Genomic DNA, 19,710 nt, shown 5'->3' with positions numbered 1-19,710 from the left:
AAGAGCACATAATAAAACACAGCCAGATGAGAATTGTGCACCATCAGTGCACCGGTACCGAGCAGATCACCTGAGGTCCAGATCTCAGATTGATTTTCTTTACTCTGGACTTCTGTAAATTGTCACTTTATTTGTGCACTAATAATAACCATAGTAAACATTAGCTCATTAGCTGTAAAACTGGGTGAATTTATTCCTCTAAATTCAGCTACAGGATAACATTCTTGCGTACATTCATATTATTATATGGATTGCTTTCAAAATCTTTTGTAACCAAACCATTCTGTATGCACAGTCTGCTTGAGCCAAGCACGAATCAGTTGTAAAATAGCAGCAGAGCCCCAAGCCACCTGTAAAACACAGCTCAGTTGCAGGAATTTGAGGGTTCAGTGCTGTAGGGCTGGAACCCCATAGCTGGTTTGCAGCTGAAGGCAGCCAGCAGCCAGCCCACAATTTAGGGAAAGCTCCAAGGATTCTGAAAAGACCATGTATTTTGTACATTGACGAGAGCTCTAGACAAATTGGAAAAATTTCAGGTCAGGCAGGACATGATAAATTTTACCAAACTTGAGCTAAATTTTCACAATTTTCACAGTCAAGACAGAACTCTAAAAGCCAAAGGACAAACTCTCACTACACTTGTGTTGGCCTCTTGCATGAACCTTCCTGCCCCATGGTACTCGCCCTTACTCTGTGCTGAGACCAGTGAAACTTCTCTTAAGTCATTCCTGGAAAAAGAAAAGAGAAGTACTCACCTTTTTAAGTTGTACCTTCACCTTTTAAGCTAGTTAAAGTATTTCAAAATTAAATGGCTATGGTTTAGTTTAGCAAGTGCCTTGAATCTTCAGCAATTTCATAAACTATAGCCAGTGCTGTGAATAATTACATTTGTTTTGCACCAACACTAATACCATTTGAACAAATATTTTTTTAATTTTACCAAACTACATAAAAAGACAGAGTCTCAAACAGAGTTTCCTGAATTAGCTCTCATTTATTACCACTAATTTCTCCAAAGTAACCACCACTCTTGCATCTAAAATGGTTATTTGTTGGACATAGAGAAATATTTTTTCTTACAAATTTGCAGCAGCTCCAGTTCACAAATGCTGTTAGAGAATAATACATAATGGCAGGATTCTGCATTATATTTTTCAGCCTGACTTAAAATAGTTTGTATCACTTAAGCAGAAAAATCAATACTCATCACCCAACACAGAGCTCGTACTGCAAACCCTGCCTGTGTGTTACAAGGCTTCAACTGGTCTGATTCAGATTTCTTTGTTCTTATGCCCGACAATTGAAAGCTAAAGAGGGAAGATGTATCTGAAAACAAGAAAATATAATACTCATCCTCATTAGGGAAATATGCTTATCTCTAACAGTAACTCCATCCTTGTCTTGTGAAGTCACACAGGGAAGGAGGTTACACAATCAAAAATGAAGACAAATTCTTTTCAACTGCCAAGCCAAAATTCAGTTCCTTGTTCCTTTGCAACCTGTAATTGTACAAAGTAAAGCAGAACCTCAATATTTCATAACTATATGGAATGACATTAAAACAATCTGATATTAACTATAGATCAAGCAAGCAGATAGATGACATCTTATTTCAGAAAATAAAAAATTCCTTTAATTGTTTAACAGCTCTTATAGGTGAAAAAGAAAGACCTTTTTTTCTTTTGCTTGTCAAAACCATTGTATTATTAATTGTCATGTTTTGAAAGCTATACCTGTGTTCTATCAGGAAATTTAAGTCCTACAGAGCATTTCCAGTTCTCTCATAACCCATACTTCAGACAGAATTTAACTCAAGAAGTAATCCCTGCTTCATCCACTGTAGTTTCAAATTGAGGTCAGAACCATGTGTTACACAACCTTATTTCATGGGAAAAAAAAAAACCAGACCTGCATTACAAGCTGCAAAATCAGCACATTATTACAAGCAACAAACAGGAAAGATAAGAACAAACAAAGAAGAAATTTGCAGAATTACAACTAATAAAAATATTGCAGCATATGCTGATAGCAAAGCTAATACACTCAGAATAGTGGCAGAAAAATAATTATTTTTAAAGTTCACATAGATAAAACCAGACTGCTGGTAAAGCATAAGGTCTTTACAAAATATTTACTTAAAGAGGCTGACACATAAAAAAGTTTCTAGTTGTTCTTTAAATGAAACAGCAAAGCATCTAAATTAGAAACAAGTTGTATACCAGTTTCTTCTGTCTTCAAGAAAATAAACATAAGCTACAGGTAACCATCAGTTATATGACATTAATTTTAAAAATTACTTCCTACTCAAAGCAGGGCATTCAATACATTAAAAACCTCTTGAGAGGCTGGAGGGCCATCTGGGTGAAACACTGGACAGAATACATGCATATATATCAATATATTTAAAAAATAGACATACAGCTCAGCAGCAACTCAATACCAGACAAATGTATGCACTTTATTGGCCTCATCCATCAAAAGATGACAGATACTTGTCTGGATTAAATTGTTGATTTCATAACTTGTGTAATTCCTAGAGCATCAGAAACTATGAAAGCTTGAGTATTTGTTCAACTGTATAATTGTTATGTCCCATTTAGAAAATAAGGCCAAAGCACAGGTCCAGTATTGAAATGAAAAAGCCAGTGAGGCAAATGGCAGAGGCTTGGCTTCCCACAGGCAACAGTGCCTGGTCAGCTGGGCTGGCTCCCAGTGCTCAGCCAGTTTTTGAATATTTGGTAATAACATCATGTCACACATGATTATTAGTTTGCAGATAGCTGCTTTTCTTCTGAACTGGATTCCTAATCCTCAGAGTCTAATGTATTTAGCAGGAATATTATCCTAGAAAATATAGGGCGTTACTGTTTTGTTTTTACAAAACATACATGACTCATTGTTCCATTTGCATATTCTGCTGTTTTCTCAATCAGAGTGCACAAGCTCACCTTTTCCAAAGATAACAGCTAAGGAAAAGAAGGCAGTGGAATTTGTGACCATGTCATGATCTTTACTATCACGACAAAGAAATATTTAGCTTGGTCCTTGGTCCAAAATGCCTGTTTTCTGTCAAACTCAGTGTTATAACAGCTCTCACACTGATGCCATTCCAGGTGCTAAATGAGGAATAAAAGCCTGACTTCTAGCCTTTCTAGTCCCGAGGTGCAAGCATCTTTGACCAGAGGAGATTTTTTTTCCTTCTTTATAGTTTGTTTGCTGCAAAAGAATGACTGCATTTTAAATGCACAGGACCACTTTAAGACCCACCAGTAAGAGGATTCTGCATTTTGAATTATATAAATATACTAACAAATAAAATGTAAAGCAGATTTTAGAGAGTGAGTAGTAATAATTAAACATCCATAAGGTCTTCAAACATGAGGCAGAATAATTTATAAGTTTGTTAGCCTTCAAATGAGTTATATTACAGTACGAAAGGAAGAAAAGTGCAATCATCCTCTGCAGTGCATGGAGAGATTTATTGTCAGCTAAATTGCCTTATTAAATGTAGTAGGATAAATGGACCTTTCTATAGTGCAATCAGAATCACTAATTCCTGCTGTGACTGTACAAGAAGTGGTAGCAAAAGACAAAACAAAACAGCAGAAATAGACAGATCAGAGACTTTAAAATGAAGTACCAGTTCTTGAATGTCAGCAAGAGATGCTATAAGCAAATAGTAAATGGCCTGGAATTGTATCTCTAGTTTGTTAAGCAGGTCAGAAAAGAAGATAGATGGGGTGATTACTAAAAGAAACCAAGTTTATATTCTAGACTCCAGTAGAAATTGTCTCTGCTGGCTGAGATGCTCTGCAAAGGTTTTCTCAGCAATACTGAATGTAGGGTCATTTTAATGTCAACTGCATTTAGTATAAAACTGGGTAATGCTTTGCACAGATTTCTTTATAAATATATCAAGCACTACTCTACATAGAAGACTATTCACACTAAATATTTGCAGTACTCCTTGGAGCACTGTTATAAATTATGGACTACCAGGAAAAGGAAAGAGATACCAATTAGGACACCTTTGTAAGACTATATTTTGCATAATTAATTAAAAATTTGGAGAAACAGAACAAGTCTAATCTTACAGATTCATAGATTCTTGTCTTGATAAAATCCTACCTGTCATTATTAGTGGTTAACACTGCACACATCACTGTTACCACCATCCACAGCCTCTCAAGGCTATCAAATAAAAATGCTAATTGTCTTCTTTTAAAACTTTCCTGGGGTTTTGGGTTGGGGTTTTTTTTAAGCTAGAGGCTAAAACAAGTAATTGACACCAGATGATAATTACAGTGATGTTCAGGATCAGCGTAATTCATCTTCCACTGCAGCAAGGGGTAAATTGTTATTAATTGTGATTAATTATATTAATTGTGATTAGGAGAGAGTTCAGGAACTTCTCATTCCCTCTCTCAGTTCATTCAGTTTATCCTATCCATGTATCATCCCTAGGTAGTACAAATTCCTGGTTCTCTTCTCCTGTCTGGCTTGGCATTGAAAGCTTTTTAATTGCAACAGAGTTACAGTATGTTCAACTCAAACTTCAGAGCTGAAGGAAGGCTATCAATGGAACCAGAAGCATCATTCATAAAGAGGTTCACCACCACAAAAAGTGCCTGTGCTGAGGTTGAATTCCATGCATTATGGAACAGCCTGAAAAGGTGGAATGGAATTTCCCAATATGTAAGAATGAGACAGATTAATGCTCTAGGACATCCAGTCCCTGCTCACTTTGATTTACTTTACAGTATCACAAAGCCATATACCCTGTATATAAAAATATATTATATATAGTTTTGGATTCCTGTCCTAGGCAAGCTTTTTTCTGAATTACAGGCACTGTCTGCCTTTAATCCAGGTAATCTGCATAAATATAATGGAAGGTTTTTTCACACAAGTCATCACACAGTCAGGGTTAAATGTAACTCCATTAAAAACACGTTACTCATTGATATATGGCCTAATGACACTGTGTTTGCAAGAGAAAAGAAAGCCAACTTTAACTTTATGACCCCCACCAAATGAGAATTTCCTTTCTCTTCACAAGTAAAAGCAAATTTCACTATAGTCAGATAATACTTCAGTCTGTGCTTTTAAATAAAGCCATTCTTTTATTCTTACTATTTAGCTTTTTTTGCTCCATTTGCGTCCTGCCTTTTTATACAAATTCTTTTTCAAAATTATGTATTATTACTGTGAGCAAGCCACAGAATGTTTCACTAACTCAGAACTTCCATATAGTACAGCTTTAAGTAATTATCCAAATACAAGAAACTTAATTGCTGCCACTGAAGCTAGACCTCTTGTCATTAAAAAGCTGATGCCTAATAAATTTCTTATTTACATGTCAGTGGTGGTCCAAACTCTCTGACTGATGATGAAATACATCTAAAAGCAAAATTTGTGCCCTGCAATTGAGAAGTGGCATCTATAAATAGAGTAAGACATTGGCACTGTGCATTTTTAAAGCACTGCTGTGTTTCAAAAGTAGATTCACCATAATTCCAAGCCAAGCTCACCTGAAAGCTTGGAAATGCACAATAATGTCTAAGGATTCTGAGCATGTGAAATGATCACTGAGTCTCCATATTTTGATATATCAGGTAAAAAAGGCTTGTTCTCTGAAGTAGTAGCACTTGGGGTAAGAGTATTTAATTGACCTTGCAATGCTCATGCCATCTGGAGAACATAATTACAGACCAGGCCAAAACAATGAATAAACATCACTGTAGAGCTCATTTCTAGAAAGCCACTGGTGAGGAAATCCAGGAAAGAAAATCACTATGCATGATAACAATAAAAACTACTCCAGTTATAAACTAATTTAAGGGGGAAAATGACTTTCCCCACTATTATTGCACAAGACACCCTCCCTCTTCTCTGTACCCCTTCCTTAATTTCTGTATGAACTGCTGGAAAAATTCTAAAGGAATGTTTGCTTCTCCTCACATATAGAGGGATGGGGAATCAGTGGCTTTATAAATAAGAGGAATATAGAATCTTTTCTCTGCTGCCCCCAGAAACAGCAGCCAGTTGTAAAGGAGTAGCAATTTACTTTAGTATGTGGCTCACAGGAGATTATACTGGGGAGCAAGTGCAGTTCAAAGAATTCAACATTCACAGTCATCCAATCAAAGAACAAGTCAACATACTCAATTTTATTTATGTGGTACTGTTATAATCTGATATATTGAGCTACCTTTCAAGAAAATATTTAAAGTGCTTTTAAAGATTCATTCTGTATAAAATATTTATAACCGACCCCAGTGCTCAAAAGCAAAAATTTTAAAAAATAAGTACCTGATTCCTCTGCCATCCCTTCAACCTTCTTTCATTTTTAAGCCCCTCTGTCTGTGCTAGTGCAGAACTTCAGTCATTTGTTGAGATAAAACCTTCAGCAAAGGATTCATCAACAGTGATATAGAAATGACTTTCCAAATACACACTGAGCAATAAGATTTTTGGGAGGTACATTAAAAGCTTGACAAACCCCCCAACTTCTGCATTTCAAGATGCAAACACACCTAATGACAACCAGAATGGAAAGTTCCAGATGAACAGGATTTTTTATTTCACTGAGGCACTTCCCATAGATATGTGCAATTACCCCAGTTCTTTTGTGGCATTTATGAATCTGTACCTGATTCCCACTTAAATGTGAAACACGTCAGAAACTTTTAAGTGTTTCTAAAGGAAAATCCCACTCACCTTTGACTGTCTATTTCTCTTGATGCATCCAAGAAGCCAGGTGTGCTAATTGGTAATTCTTGTTTCAGGTCAAACTGCTAATAATTCAGTGGGTGAGATATCTGTACAGGTGGATATCTCTACCCATCCTGGAACTGGTGAGCATAAAGTCACTGTGAAAGGTAAGTTTCAAACAACCAACTTGAAAAAGAAAGCAGCAACAAAGACCAAAGCTCCAAGCAGTACATCCCAAGTCAAATATATCAATATTAAAATAAAAAATGAGAAGTATAATAGTACTTGAGAAGCTATAAGTACACTTCAGGTAATTAGGAGTGCACTTTTTGCTTGCTCAAGATCAGCAGAAGTTCAGGTTATGCAGGTACATATTGTCTGTGCTCCTCTGTATAGATTATTTAAAGTTATTATACTAAGTTATAGAGTTATAAATTAAAATGTGTCAAATTATACTTCTCAATTACTTGTACATAATTCAACTTCTAAAAAATCACAGCAAAGCTGAGTAGTGAGTGACTGCACCAAGCCTTTAGAAGCTGCATTTTTTTTAAATGCATTTGTTCTGCACAAACTGAATTTCAGAAGTACAGGATCATTCAGATTAGTATAAGCTGATTTTTTTTAATTGCAGTGAAGGTAGCAGACAAAAAGAAGCTGTAAATGTAAAGGATTTATAAAATACATGTTTGTATTTGATATTTTTGAACCTAAAAGTAATCAGACATCTTTACGTGGGTAGGGGCAAAGCTCCTCCTAGGCTTACCAGGTATTGATCTATTGGTCTAGTAAAGCTCTCAGGTCACTTTTCACTGGCTATACAAAGTCGTACACAGGGTAATTGATTGGAACTCTTTCAATGGAATTTTATTTAACTTCATTTCTTTTATCTCTTTATAGTTGTAGCAATTAATAACCTAAACTGGCAAACAACAGCTATGTTCCGGCCCTTCGTGGAAGTTTGCATATTGGGTCCTAAATTAAGTGACAAGAAAAGAAAACATGGAACCAAGACAAAGAGCAACACCTGGTCACCAAAGTACAATGAAACTTTCCAGTTGTAAGTATTTTATGTCTGGGAATTGCATATTTTTTAAAATTTTCCTAAAATATTTTTGCCTTTAAACCATGAACAAAAAAAAAAAAAGCCGTCCTAACATGGATATATACACACCATTTCAAAATTATTTTCTATTTTGTATCTTTGCTGTATATGAAGATGAATGGCAGTCACCAAGCTTTGAGTCCTACAAAACCTGGTTAAAATGTACAATTAATTTCCCACAGAGGAGTAACTGTTTCTCTCCCTAGGAATCTGTTGGCCTAGGTATTTGTTTGGACAGAAGAATTAATTATTATTTCTAGATATCTGGCCTTCTTTCCTGTAGAGCTATCTAAATGTGTATTGGTTTGTGCAAGTGTTGAGAGTATTGTTTATCTAATGCTGTTACCATTTAATCTTTAAATCAGTAAGAGAATTCCAGCTAACCTGGAGTTTTAAATTCAGTACTTCTCCATCCTTTTCTGAGACCAATTTATTTTCCTCCCCTTACACTCCAACCCTGACTGGAAATGAGTTCACTGTCTGTGTCTCACCACAAAGCCCCTTTTGATGCCTGCTGCCAGGGATTTTCTGTATATTTTGAAGCTGATTTAAAGTCACAGTGCTGACAGTTGATGTACTTTCATGTACTGAACATTTTATGCACTTTCCAGGGAAAGGTAACTGCCTGTTCCAGCTATTGAGGGAATTCTGTTTCTCTTCAGGCTGCTGAGAACAGAGGCTCTATCACCAATACGTCTGAAGGGTTACCTGTGTAGAAAGTTTAAAATTAGATGTTCTGTTGTAACAAAACGGAACTACAAAACTTAAACTACCACTCTCACTTGAATTTTTCCAAGATTTCTAGAGTGAATTAATTCCTTGAGGGAATTAACCTGCCCCCCTTGTTCTAAATTCCCGTTGTTAATGCCCACAGCCTGCTGAGTAACGAAGACAAGCCAGGAGCCTACGAGCTGCACGTGTCGGTGAAGGATTACTGCTTTGCGCGCGAGGATCGCATCATCGGCATGACCGTGATCCAGCTGCAGGGCATCGCCGACAGGGGCAGCTGCGCCTCCTGGTACCCCCTGCTCAGGAGCCTTGCTGTGGATGAGACTGGCCTAACAATCCTTAGAATACTTTCTCAAAGGAACAATGATGAAGTCGCTAAAGAATTTGTAAGACTTAAAACAGAAACAAGATCCGCTGAAGAAACGGCCTAAACTACCCAAGTAATGCAAGATTGTCACCGCCAAGAACATAAATACAACGCTGTTGTCTGACTAGTGCATGCATGTGCAAATCTGTGGGAATGTTTCACTAACTATGTTTTCAGTGTTTGCCAGTACTTATGTACTATATTTGCAAGGTATGTCAAGGAGCTGTATATCTTTTATACATATTTTGGTCTTCGGTAAAGTAATTGTTCCAATGAAGTGCCAAAACTAAGATTAAGAGTAAATGTTTCATCATCTCTTTTTAAATGTTGATTTCACCTCATCACAATTTCATTATTTTTTAACATTTATTAATAAATAAGTAGCTTTTTTAATTGATAATAGGTTATCTCTGTTAAACTGTGTTGCTTATTCTAAATTAAGTTACATCCCTTACTCTTATTTTAAAAATGAGGTGTACCTAGTTTTCTTCAAACTCTCATGTTATGCAAGCCTCATTTTAGGTGTCTTACTGATGACTTTTTCTATCATTACTACAGATGCAGTTACTTATAGAAAGTGTTTGTAATTTTATAATTACCAATATAAAGTAATGATTTTTGCATAAAAACTGAAAAAGGATGGAAATATTTTATGCTATTATCTTTTTCCAACCTTTCATAAATATCACTGTGAAGAAATGCTGTTAAAGCAGGTTCTCTAGAAGCTGTGCTTATCAGAGTTTGTTACTGATGTTTGATATCTTGAGATAACTTTGTTCTTCAAAACTGCCACGGTAATATCATATTTGTATTAAAAGAGTAAGTCAGTATCTGTAGAAACAGGTTGCTGTACAGTACAGTATATGTGCTTTTAAAAAGTGATTTTTAAAATGATAGGGTACTGTACAAGGGGTAGTAGTATGGAATATGTAATGCCGGTTTGTGGTTTGTTTCTAGAAATTGTTTATAAGAAGAAAAGATGCTGTTAGCATTTTCACTCAGAGTTATTGACGTTGCTTTACATACTTAGCTGTAACATCAGTTAAGTGCTTTATTTCTTTAATTTTTTTTAGAAAAGTTCAACAGTTTGTACTTATGCAACATTACTATGTATTGCACTAAAGCAAACTCTGTGTCCTGTAAATATATTTAGTGAGGAATTGTAAAATAAAGTATGCAGAAACTGCTTTCTAGTTTTGTCATTTGATATTATTTATGTAACTATTGGTTTTATGTGCATGTGAAGCCCATGGAGTGGGCTTACTATATAGCTTTATAATATATTAAAGTATGATTTGCACTGTCTGGAATCTGGCTGTTTTATAAGCGTACATTTTGATACATCAGTGTCCTAGAAAAACCAATTAATTAGGTTGGTGTATATATATATATATATATAAATACATACACATATAAAAAAGAGTTGTGTGATGCTCCGCATTTGTCATCAGTTTTGGTCACAAGTGTTTCTCATTACACAGGTTGGAGTTTTCAGCTTTGCTTAGAGAAAAAGTAACTAAGGGAAGGGAGGACACAGCTTGTATGTTGATATCAGCCTTCTGAAAATGGGACACATGACTCCACACAGGTAAACCAGATTCTTTCCAGGAGATATTTGTGAGATATTTAGATGAGATTTTAAGGTCTTTCAACATCCTGAAACTTCTTCCTTGAATACTAAAAATTAGATTTGTCACAAGTATATTTAGACATTTAGAGATGTCATGCACAGTCTTTAGAGAGTTAAGAACACTCCTCTAAGATCATAGATTCCAAATTGTATTTCTATGAGGTATAGCCCAAAGTGTAAACAGTAGGCACAGAGTGCTTACAGTTAACAAAATTTGATGTGAGAAAACATCAGCAGACTCAGTTTCAAATGAAAAAGAAGAATCAAGAGATGAGGTGGTTCCTGCTACAGAACACTGTTGTGGACAAAATGCAAAAAGAATTCCACAATATATTTGTGGCTCTGTGAATTAAACCAGAAAGGCTGGAGTAAACAGCTTCTGGTTTTTTACCTGGAGCATTTTCATCATATTTTTCTGTGTCTGTTTATTCTGCTGTAAAATGGCACACATTTTAGTGCAAGATGTAATCACCAACCATTTAACTGTTTATCCCTGAGATTCAGAATAAAGGAATAACAGAATCAGCCAAGTCAATTACTGCTCTGAGTGGTCTCCCTCAGCTGCACAGAGAGAAGCAATCAGGCAAGCTGGTAAAACCATCCCTTGTAATCCACAGCTTTACACAGTGCACTTCAATGTTTCACTGTTTTTAACAGAGAAATATTTATAGATCAAAATTTGTCATGTGGAAGAGGAAAATGCATTAATTCTACAGGATAGGACTGTTTTAAACATTCTCATGAATCAAAATACAAGTAAATGCAATGGTGAAGCACAAGCAGTGGGACCTCACACATTTCATGCAGTCAAAATTATTGACATGGAACAGTTTTCAGTGCTGTTTTAGAAGCTGTTATAATCTCTTTTAGGGAAGTAAATACCCAACTGAAAAAATTCAACTAGAGAATTTTCTTAATTCAGCTAAGCTAACCTAAGCAAACTGACAGCTGTTCCTGCTGTTTCACTTCTCAGTGACAACTGACACAACCAAAATTCTAAATGGAATTCCATTTGTATTGGTGAGTTAAGATAGCAAATATACACATATGCACTTAGGGAAATAAAGGAAAAAATAAAGATGGCAGAGAACACCAAGACAAATTTGAGAAAAAATTTTCCATTCTCCAAGGAACAGTTACTACACAGAAACCATTTGATGTGCACCTGAAAAAAGCAAATACATTCAGAGAAATCTGTCATATGACAGCTCTTCAAGTCAACCTGTACACTCAGAGCCGACAGTTTTATATAAAACTGTTCAATAAAGAATGAGAAAGATTTTTGCCCTTTTCATTTTGTTTTCCAGGATGAAAATGTAAGAGCCAAATACAGAAACTGAATTACATTTTCCTTAATGCATTTCTTAGCTAATATCTGTCAAAAGAAGGGAAGCAGTAATATGTGAATTAAAGACATAAAAGAAACTGAAACTAGCAGCCATTCTGAATCTCCAGCACCTTACCCAAAATACTTTTTTTCTTAATGCCACAATGAGATGACACCTGCATTAAGAACCCAGTGCTGAAACTGGCCTTTCCTCTGCAGATGGACACTGAACCCAGGAACTGATAAAATACCAAAGGAAGCATCTGTGAGATGGAACTGGATGTACACAATTTTTCATACTTTTTATGTCTTCTGGAGACTTAAATTTGCATCAAAATAATTCATGGGTGTTGGGCCATCATCAGGAGGCTCAACCAAACCTAGTAGCAAAATATGAAACGTTTTTCACATTATTTTGTCTGTACCCTGGAAGAATCAAGAGACTTTTCATAAAGAATTCCTGACATGTGCAAAAGCCACCATTTGGCTTAGGTAGATGTGACTCCAGTGATTTCCTTGAGAAGCTTACAGAAAAGAATAATAATAACAGACCAATAACTTCCTCTTTTTTCCCCCTCAATTTGTTTTACTAGTTTTCATTTATATTCTCATGCTATTCACTGTAGAAATCAAATTTGTAGACAAGTACTGAAAACAGAATAATAATTTACCATTACTGTATTAGTCTGAGTTAAATGCACATTTCTCACAAATCCCTTGAAATCTAAAGACCTGAACAAATATGGGGAGAATATTAAGTTATTGCATTAAATTAAATTCAGCTAGCAGACATAAAATTAACATAAATGGAATGTTATTTGCAAAATACAGCTGGGCAAGTGTTGGAAAGCATTCAGTTGTTTACACATGCTTATTTTGATGGTATTCTCATATCACTTTGCATTTTGGCACCAGATTTATGTGATTGACTTGTACCATGAAAAAATTCATAGAAATGAATCTTCTGGAGATAAATTCTAATTTTTTTTTTTAAATTATAATCAAGATATGATACAATCACTGGACTGAGACCAATAAGCAGAACTGGGACATTCTAAAAATGTGTCACTAGAAGTCTTGGCTGAGAGAAAGAAAAATTACAGTTTGTATCTGGAAAATATCTGTTTCTCTTGGGTGTTCTATGCTGAATAAATGCACACACACTACAGAGTATAAATGCATTTCTAAATTATGAATCTATAAAATCTGTTTTGAAGATCAACCCAGTAGTAAACAAGTGAACAAAAATATCTTTTCAAACAGGTTCTGTAGCTGACAGCTTACCTAAACAAACTTTTTTAATGACTCAGCCTATGACCATTTCATTGTAAGAATTCAGTTTCACATTTCAAAGACTCCAGCAATTACAACTGAAAGCCTTCACTATCAATTTAGCAAAATTAATTCACTGCAGAATATGAAATAACAAGTGGGCATACTGTGATACCCATTAAAATATCATAGATTAATTTTCAACTAAATAAGTACAAGATCATCAGAAAAGTTAACCCAAGGAAGTAAAGTCTGCTCTTTAATATTTTTCTGTTATTTCTACACACTACAGTGCAGTTCCAGCCTCCAACCTGCATTGTCTTGGAGTCTCACCTAAGTTATCACCCGTTTCTCTGGGGTGTTTTTGAGCAGTAGTAGGAGTTCCAGGCAAAGAGGACAAACCACAAAACAGCTTCCTGAGCTGTTCCACCTGTAAACTGGACCTATGCTGCTGTTTGACAGATTATACAAAGGAAGAAACAAAACAACACTGGGGCAAGCACAAGTGGAGGTGTAACAGATCAGACACAGGCAAAAACCAGAGATCTCCATCTTCACTTGCCCAAGATACACAAGAGCTGCTGACAGTCACTGAGGCAGCTCTAACTTGTATTCCATTCAGGTTTAACAGGCCCTACACATTTTGTTCAATCATGTTTACCCATTTAAGCAAGAGGATTTTTCTTGCCAGTGATGGCACTGACTGCAATGTGAGTTAAGCCTCCGGGCCTGAGGTCATGACAGTGAGAAAATAAATGTCAATTACTGACTAGCAGAAACAAAAACTGAAAAGGAATTGCAAAAACATGCAGTGTGCAGGAGAACACTAATGGAGAGCAGCAGAGTGAATCCATTCCCCTCCTCTAGACAACAGTCCCCGTATGATGCCAGCTAGATGGACTTTAATTTACAACATGGGGAAGGGCTTGGTCCATAGAACCACCCTGAGTTTCTAGGCATTGCACAGCAGTCAGACATAAAAAGCACTTCACAAGCAAATTGGATATCCAGAATAGCTGGACTGTGTGGAAATATACTCAGAGGAAAAGATGAAGAGGGGAAAAAAAGAGGAATGGATGTGGAAGTGAAACACTAATCTTAAAGAAATTAGGATTTTAGTTAAAAGTTAGAAGAAACTGGGCTTGAGATAGTTACCTGAAACTTCAATAATTGATTGCCTGTCAATTTATGTTTGCTTAGCTGTGCTTGCAATGGGAAAGGATGAAACTGGTAGTTAGGTCCAAAGAACATGAACAATTGCAACCAGAAACTCATTCTTTGCAAAACTGGAGTTACCCCAAAAGCCATTTGTATTGTCATTAATAGAAAAGGTCAGGGCAAGGAAGACTCACCTTACTTCCTCCTTCTAAGATCCCTCCCCACAAAACCGACCCCAGACTTAATTCAAGAAGCCAACCATGCATGCTTAATAGCCATTCCAGCTAATTACCATAGGAAGCAGGGGATGGGAGGGGCTGGTATTATGAATATGTATTTATTTAAACCTTTTGTCAATAAATAGACTCTGTGATCACCTGTAATTTTGCAGTGTGTATTAGGGGACTACCCCACGGTGCTGCCCAGCGCTGAATAAACATTCACTTTCTAACTTTCAATTGTTAGAGAGTCTTTCATCCTCACAGTTGAGTATCGGTATTAGACCAATACTCATATTTTGGTAAATCAGAAGAAGGCTGACAGTGTGGATTCAGACTGCATTCCTAAACTTGTGGCAGAACCAGAAAAGGCTGTTACCAATAATGTCACAGAAAGGCAGATCTGTCTGTATTTTCATCATGTTCTAGTCTAGTTCAAGAGTTACTTCTGTTGATTTTGATTTCAGTAGAGGTACAAGATCCCTGCAAGGTACATTTGATCCCTGAAAGGGTCTCCCCCCTCTTTTTGTACTAAGTGGAGTCTGAACAAATGTGCTCTGCATGTCACTACCCTCTGTTACAAAAAGATAAACGTATTCCCAGCCTGGAAGCCACCATAAACAAGTTCAAGCTACAGAGCCTGCAGATATTATTTCCCTGAATAATGTACATCTAAGACACAACATAAACGAGGTGGAATATTCTCTGAGGAGCTTGAGAAACAACAGCAATTTGGTTCTAATGATGCATCAATGTATCAACACGTGAATTTGTACCCAGGAGACAATAATAAATCAATATGCCCTTAAAACACTATCTGCTTTTCCTGCGTAATTTGCAGGGGAGCTCCTGTGCCAGACTGAGCCTCCTCAGCACGGTGACCACTCCGAAATTAGGTCAAGCCCTTCCTTCTCCCCAGCTCAGCAGCAGAGACAAAGCATTGCAGTAACTACTCAAGTGAGCTGGAGTCAGTAGCAGCAGTGAACTTAACTCTGCTACTACTGTGCTTTTCACAGCAGCAAAAAATAGAAGGAAAGAGTGCTGTTTACACTTAGCAATAATTTACTACTTATCTGATGGAAACAATGAAGAGTGTGAGTCTGAGTATATATCCTTCTCTATCAGAAGGAAATAAACAAAATTTATACACAAAATTTATTATATTAACTGAATCTCTTTGAAAATAATAGAAATAATAAATAAAGAGAAAAATGCTCATAAACAGCTTGAAATTTTGGCAAATGCTCTTATTTTGACTGGCTGGCTAAATAACCTGTGAGAAGGGGTGAAATCTTTATTAAATGCTCCAAGTGAGCTACTGAGGCTAGTGCCAGCTCAGAGAGTCCTGGCTGGCTGAATGCAATGCCTAGAACCAGCTTTTTGAAACAGAGCAGGTTTTAAATCCAGCTTGCCAGACATTGCTAATGAAACAAACACAGCTAACTGGAAAATTTAGATAATAGAACCTGCTTTTGTGCAGACAGTAAAGTGAACATAGAGAAGACAATTTGCCAAATAGAGGAGGAAAGTCTGGAACAGTATCATTATTTACAGTAGCAGCTTGTACCTGGATGACAGTATTAAATAAAATATTGCTGAAAAAGAGATACCTAAAAGCCAACACAAGAGATATTTCAATAAAACAGAAGGAAGGGCAGAATTGAAAGAAAAGGACCCATATAACAAAGACTGTGCTATTCTAAATCAGACTGCCACCTAGAGAATCCTTTGAGACCTTTACACCATAAATTATTCAAACAGACTGATTGAAGATAATTAGCACACATCTATATATCAAGGTGAATGTGACCAACAATAAGAAGCAAAAGTAAAAAACTGAAAACCTCTTCAAACTATCCAGGAAAGGAGTTATAGTAGGAAGAATAAAGTTCTAGATTCATTTTGAAATTCCATTATAATAACACTTTCAGTATCTCTTTAGCCAATAAATAATAGGCAAGAGACTTTTCCCATTCTTTGTGTCCACACACCAAGCTCATAAAAGGTTTGCTGTCAGAACACTTTTGTAGAAATTAAAAACAGCTCCTGAGCTCATCAGAAACAAACACAGCACAGCAACTTTTGCTATGTTAAATTATAGTTAGACAGTACCATAGTAGCAGAAAAATAAATAAATAAATAAATAAACTAACTAACTAATAAATAAATAAGCTAAATTAGAGGGGCATACACAACCCCCTGACACCAGTCATGTGAGTTGACTCTGTCCTGTCAGAGGTAAAAGCAAACAGAGTGAAGAGACTGCAGGGGCACCAGGTTACTGCTCACATGATGTTTTGAGCTTATGTGCCTTACCCACATATTATTTTGAGGCAAGCAATGTCCCATCATTCACACTGAAATGTGGAAGATTAAATTTTTTGTTTAAATTATAAAGGGCAAGCGACAGCATCAGAATTGACATTCAGATTAGATTCCAAATTTATGGTCTAAGCATTGCACCTTGTTTTTCAGCCAAGGCACAACATGGGGGATTGTCACTATCTCTGGCTACAATTATGGGTGTTTACTGCTTGATACAATTCAATCACTTTAGTGACCAAGTAGGAAAACTTCAATCAACTTTTCAAGCAATCCTGCCCTCTGATAATTGTTGACAATAAATAAAAATAAAAAAGTGAATAAGCCGACTCCTTGAAATTTCTAGATCAACATGCCAATATGAAAAGTAAATCCATTTTCACTGTGAAGGTATCAATATTCAGATGCAAATAAATCATTAATTTATAATTTGAAATTCATCACAGATTAATATTTCATCATGTTCCTGTACCTATATATCCAATATATATAGCCAAACAAATCAAAAACCCACAACCTTTTGGAGATCTAAAGTTCTTCAATTGACTACAATTATATTGTGCAACTGACACCTTAAATTCCTGTTAGTCCTTTCTATGGGATATAAGCAACAAGTAAATGTAATAAATAAAACTTCTGGGCTTCTCATTATAATGAACAAAAGCATGAAGCACTTGGGAGCACTTCTGGCACAGCCCACGCTGAAGTGAACCTTAAACGTACAGCTCAACCTGGGGCTTCACAGGCAGCTCCCGAAGGAAAAAAAAAAAAAAAAAAAAAAAAAAAAGAAAAAAAAAGAAAAAAAAAAGAAAAAAAAAGAAAAAAAAAGGAAAAAAAAAAAAGAGAGAGAGAGAAACCACACAACTGAACAGGCAAATTAATTAGAAAAGCAAAATCTGAAGCTTTTTGTCTCATTCCAGAACCTTCTACAATTATACAATTACCACTTTTATTCAGTTAAGCTGTGATGCCATGTACCCACAAACACTAATCATGAATAAAATTTGCTTTTCTGTCAAATGGCAAAGCTGCCAGGGTTGACAAGCAATAGCAGAAATCAGGCCTTAGCTTAAAGCTTAAATCTATATAAAGTTAAAGAATATAAGTTTAAATCTATATAAATTAATTATCCTTTTTACTGATCTTCCTGTTGATTCAGTCCATATATGTTCAGTTCATCTCCTTCTTTCTGCTATTAATCAGAAAGGTATTAACACTTCTGAGATTTCACCATTAAAAGCAGTCATCCGTTACATTTTCTGAAGCATTCATTGTTTTGTTCCATGTGAAAATACATTGCATCATCTATAAATACTTGAATTTTTCTCACACAGCATGGAGAAAAACAACCTTTTTTTGAAAGATGTAATTCAATAATTTTATACCCATGCTCAGCCAAAAATGCAAGAGTTACCACTGGAACTAAAAGCTGTTGCATGCACCATCACCATCAATAATTCCTGCAAGACAATTAGCAATGTTTTGTCCTAAGCTGTGAATAACAAGATTACAAGTTCTTAATTAGTGCACAGCTTCACTAAGACATTACAAAATGACTTACATTTAATAATTTTAATGTATTCTTTAAAAGTCAATCTATGCAGGGGCCACAGTGTTTTTCAGCTTTTGATGTACACTTTTGAAATTCTAGAGTTGCACAGCTCAACAGTGATTCTCTGGGTGTTTTAAAGGCATCTAGCTGAAAGAGCACTCTGCAAAAACAAAATCTCATGACACTGTAGGAACCAGGAGTTGTTCCCTAGATACAGAATAGTTCACAAATAAATTACAGAATAATTCAAAAATACCCATAAGATTTCAGATCATTTTCAGGTGTTTCTTTATTTCACCAAATTCTAATACTTGTATATTTGCCATGAATAGGTATCAAAGAAGAAAAATATCAATTACCCCAAAAGGCAGAATACTCTCCAAAATTCATGGAACTATTTAAATTCATTAAGCTGCAAGTGCAAATTGGCATCCAAATTTAAAATTAAAAGCTGCCAAGATTTTAATTCAGATTTAACATGCTGTCTGATCTATGATTATACTGAATTTTAAATTAAGTTGCAAAGAGCTGTGTAAAATATTTTCCTTCAGAAAAAAAAAGCAAGGCAGAAAGGATTATGTGCTTATGTTTGTGGTTTAGTGTGGCTTTTGATTTGAGGCTTTTTGTGGGGGGATTGTTTACTTTAGCATTTAACATCAAGAACAATAGTATATCTGGTACGGATATGCTTTGCATAGGTCAGCTATTATTTGTAGAAATGCAATCAGAAGTAGATATTTGCATTGAAAAGGCATTCCCAAAGTAGATAAGGCACAGCAGAAGGAGGGGAAGCCGAAGCAGAGACTGGAGCCTGAGCTCACACAACAAACCCAAGCCAGAAGCAGGAACAGAGCCAGAGCTGTGAATGCCAGCCCATCCCCCTCTGCAGGTTCTGGGCTTCACAATCAGTTCTGCAGGGTTATTCTGGCTGGCTGACCCCAAAACTGAGGGGGCTTCAATGCAAACTGGGACTATGATGCTGCTAAAAATCATTTGGGAACATAAAATGCAGAGAACTCAGGGCCATTTGGAAATATCACTGAGCATTTTCACAAGCCCACACACACAGTCATAGGGATTTGATAAATCTGTGTCAGTGTTCAAACTGGAAAAATAGAGCCTGCAAGTCTTATTAGCCTGAACTTCCCAAAGCAATTTTGTGTTTCTTAATGTAAAAGAACCAACTGGAAACCATTCTCCCCTACAACTCTAAAAGGCCCTGAGTCCAACCGAGACAATCTTTATTGTTAATTTGAATTTGTCCAGTAATTAAATTGTAATGAAATATTAAACATTATGTGGTAAAGATGATTTGT

General features: G+C 35.9%; 1 protein-coding gene across 2 annotated transcripts in view; it reads left to right on the top strand.

Moving 5' to 3' along the window:
* UNC13C (unc-13 homolog C) overlaps window positions 1-10,225 on the top strand; it is a 141,219-nt gene extending 130,994 nt beyond the window's left edge. For both annotated transcript variants that reach the window (XM_033070293.2, XM_033070292.2), the window contains 3 exons: window positions 6,789-6,881; window positions 7,615-7,774; window positions 8,694-10,225. In XM_033070293.2, coding sequence (XP_032926184.1) covers window positions 6,789-6,881; window positions 7,615-7,774; window positions 8,694-8,979 — 539 coding nt within the window. In that variant the 3' untranslated portion in view covers window positions 8,980-10,225. The remainder of the gene's footprint in view (window positions 1-6,788; window positions 6,882-7,614; window positions 7,775-8,693) is intronic.
* The last annotated feature ends 9,485 nt before the right edge of the window (window positions 10,226-19,710 follow it).

The sequence above is a fragment of the Catharus ustulatus genome, chromosome 12 (genome assembly GCF_009819885.2).
Source record: "Catharus ustulatus isolate bCatUst1 chromosome 12, bCatUst1.pri.v2, whole genome shotgun sequence".
Lineage (NCBI taxonomy): Eukaryota > Metazoa > Chordata > Aves > Passeriformes > Turdidae > Catharus > Catharus ustulatus.
This window is presented reverse-complemented; position numbering and strand designations above follow the sequence as displayed.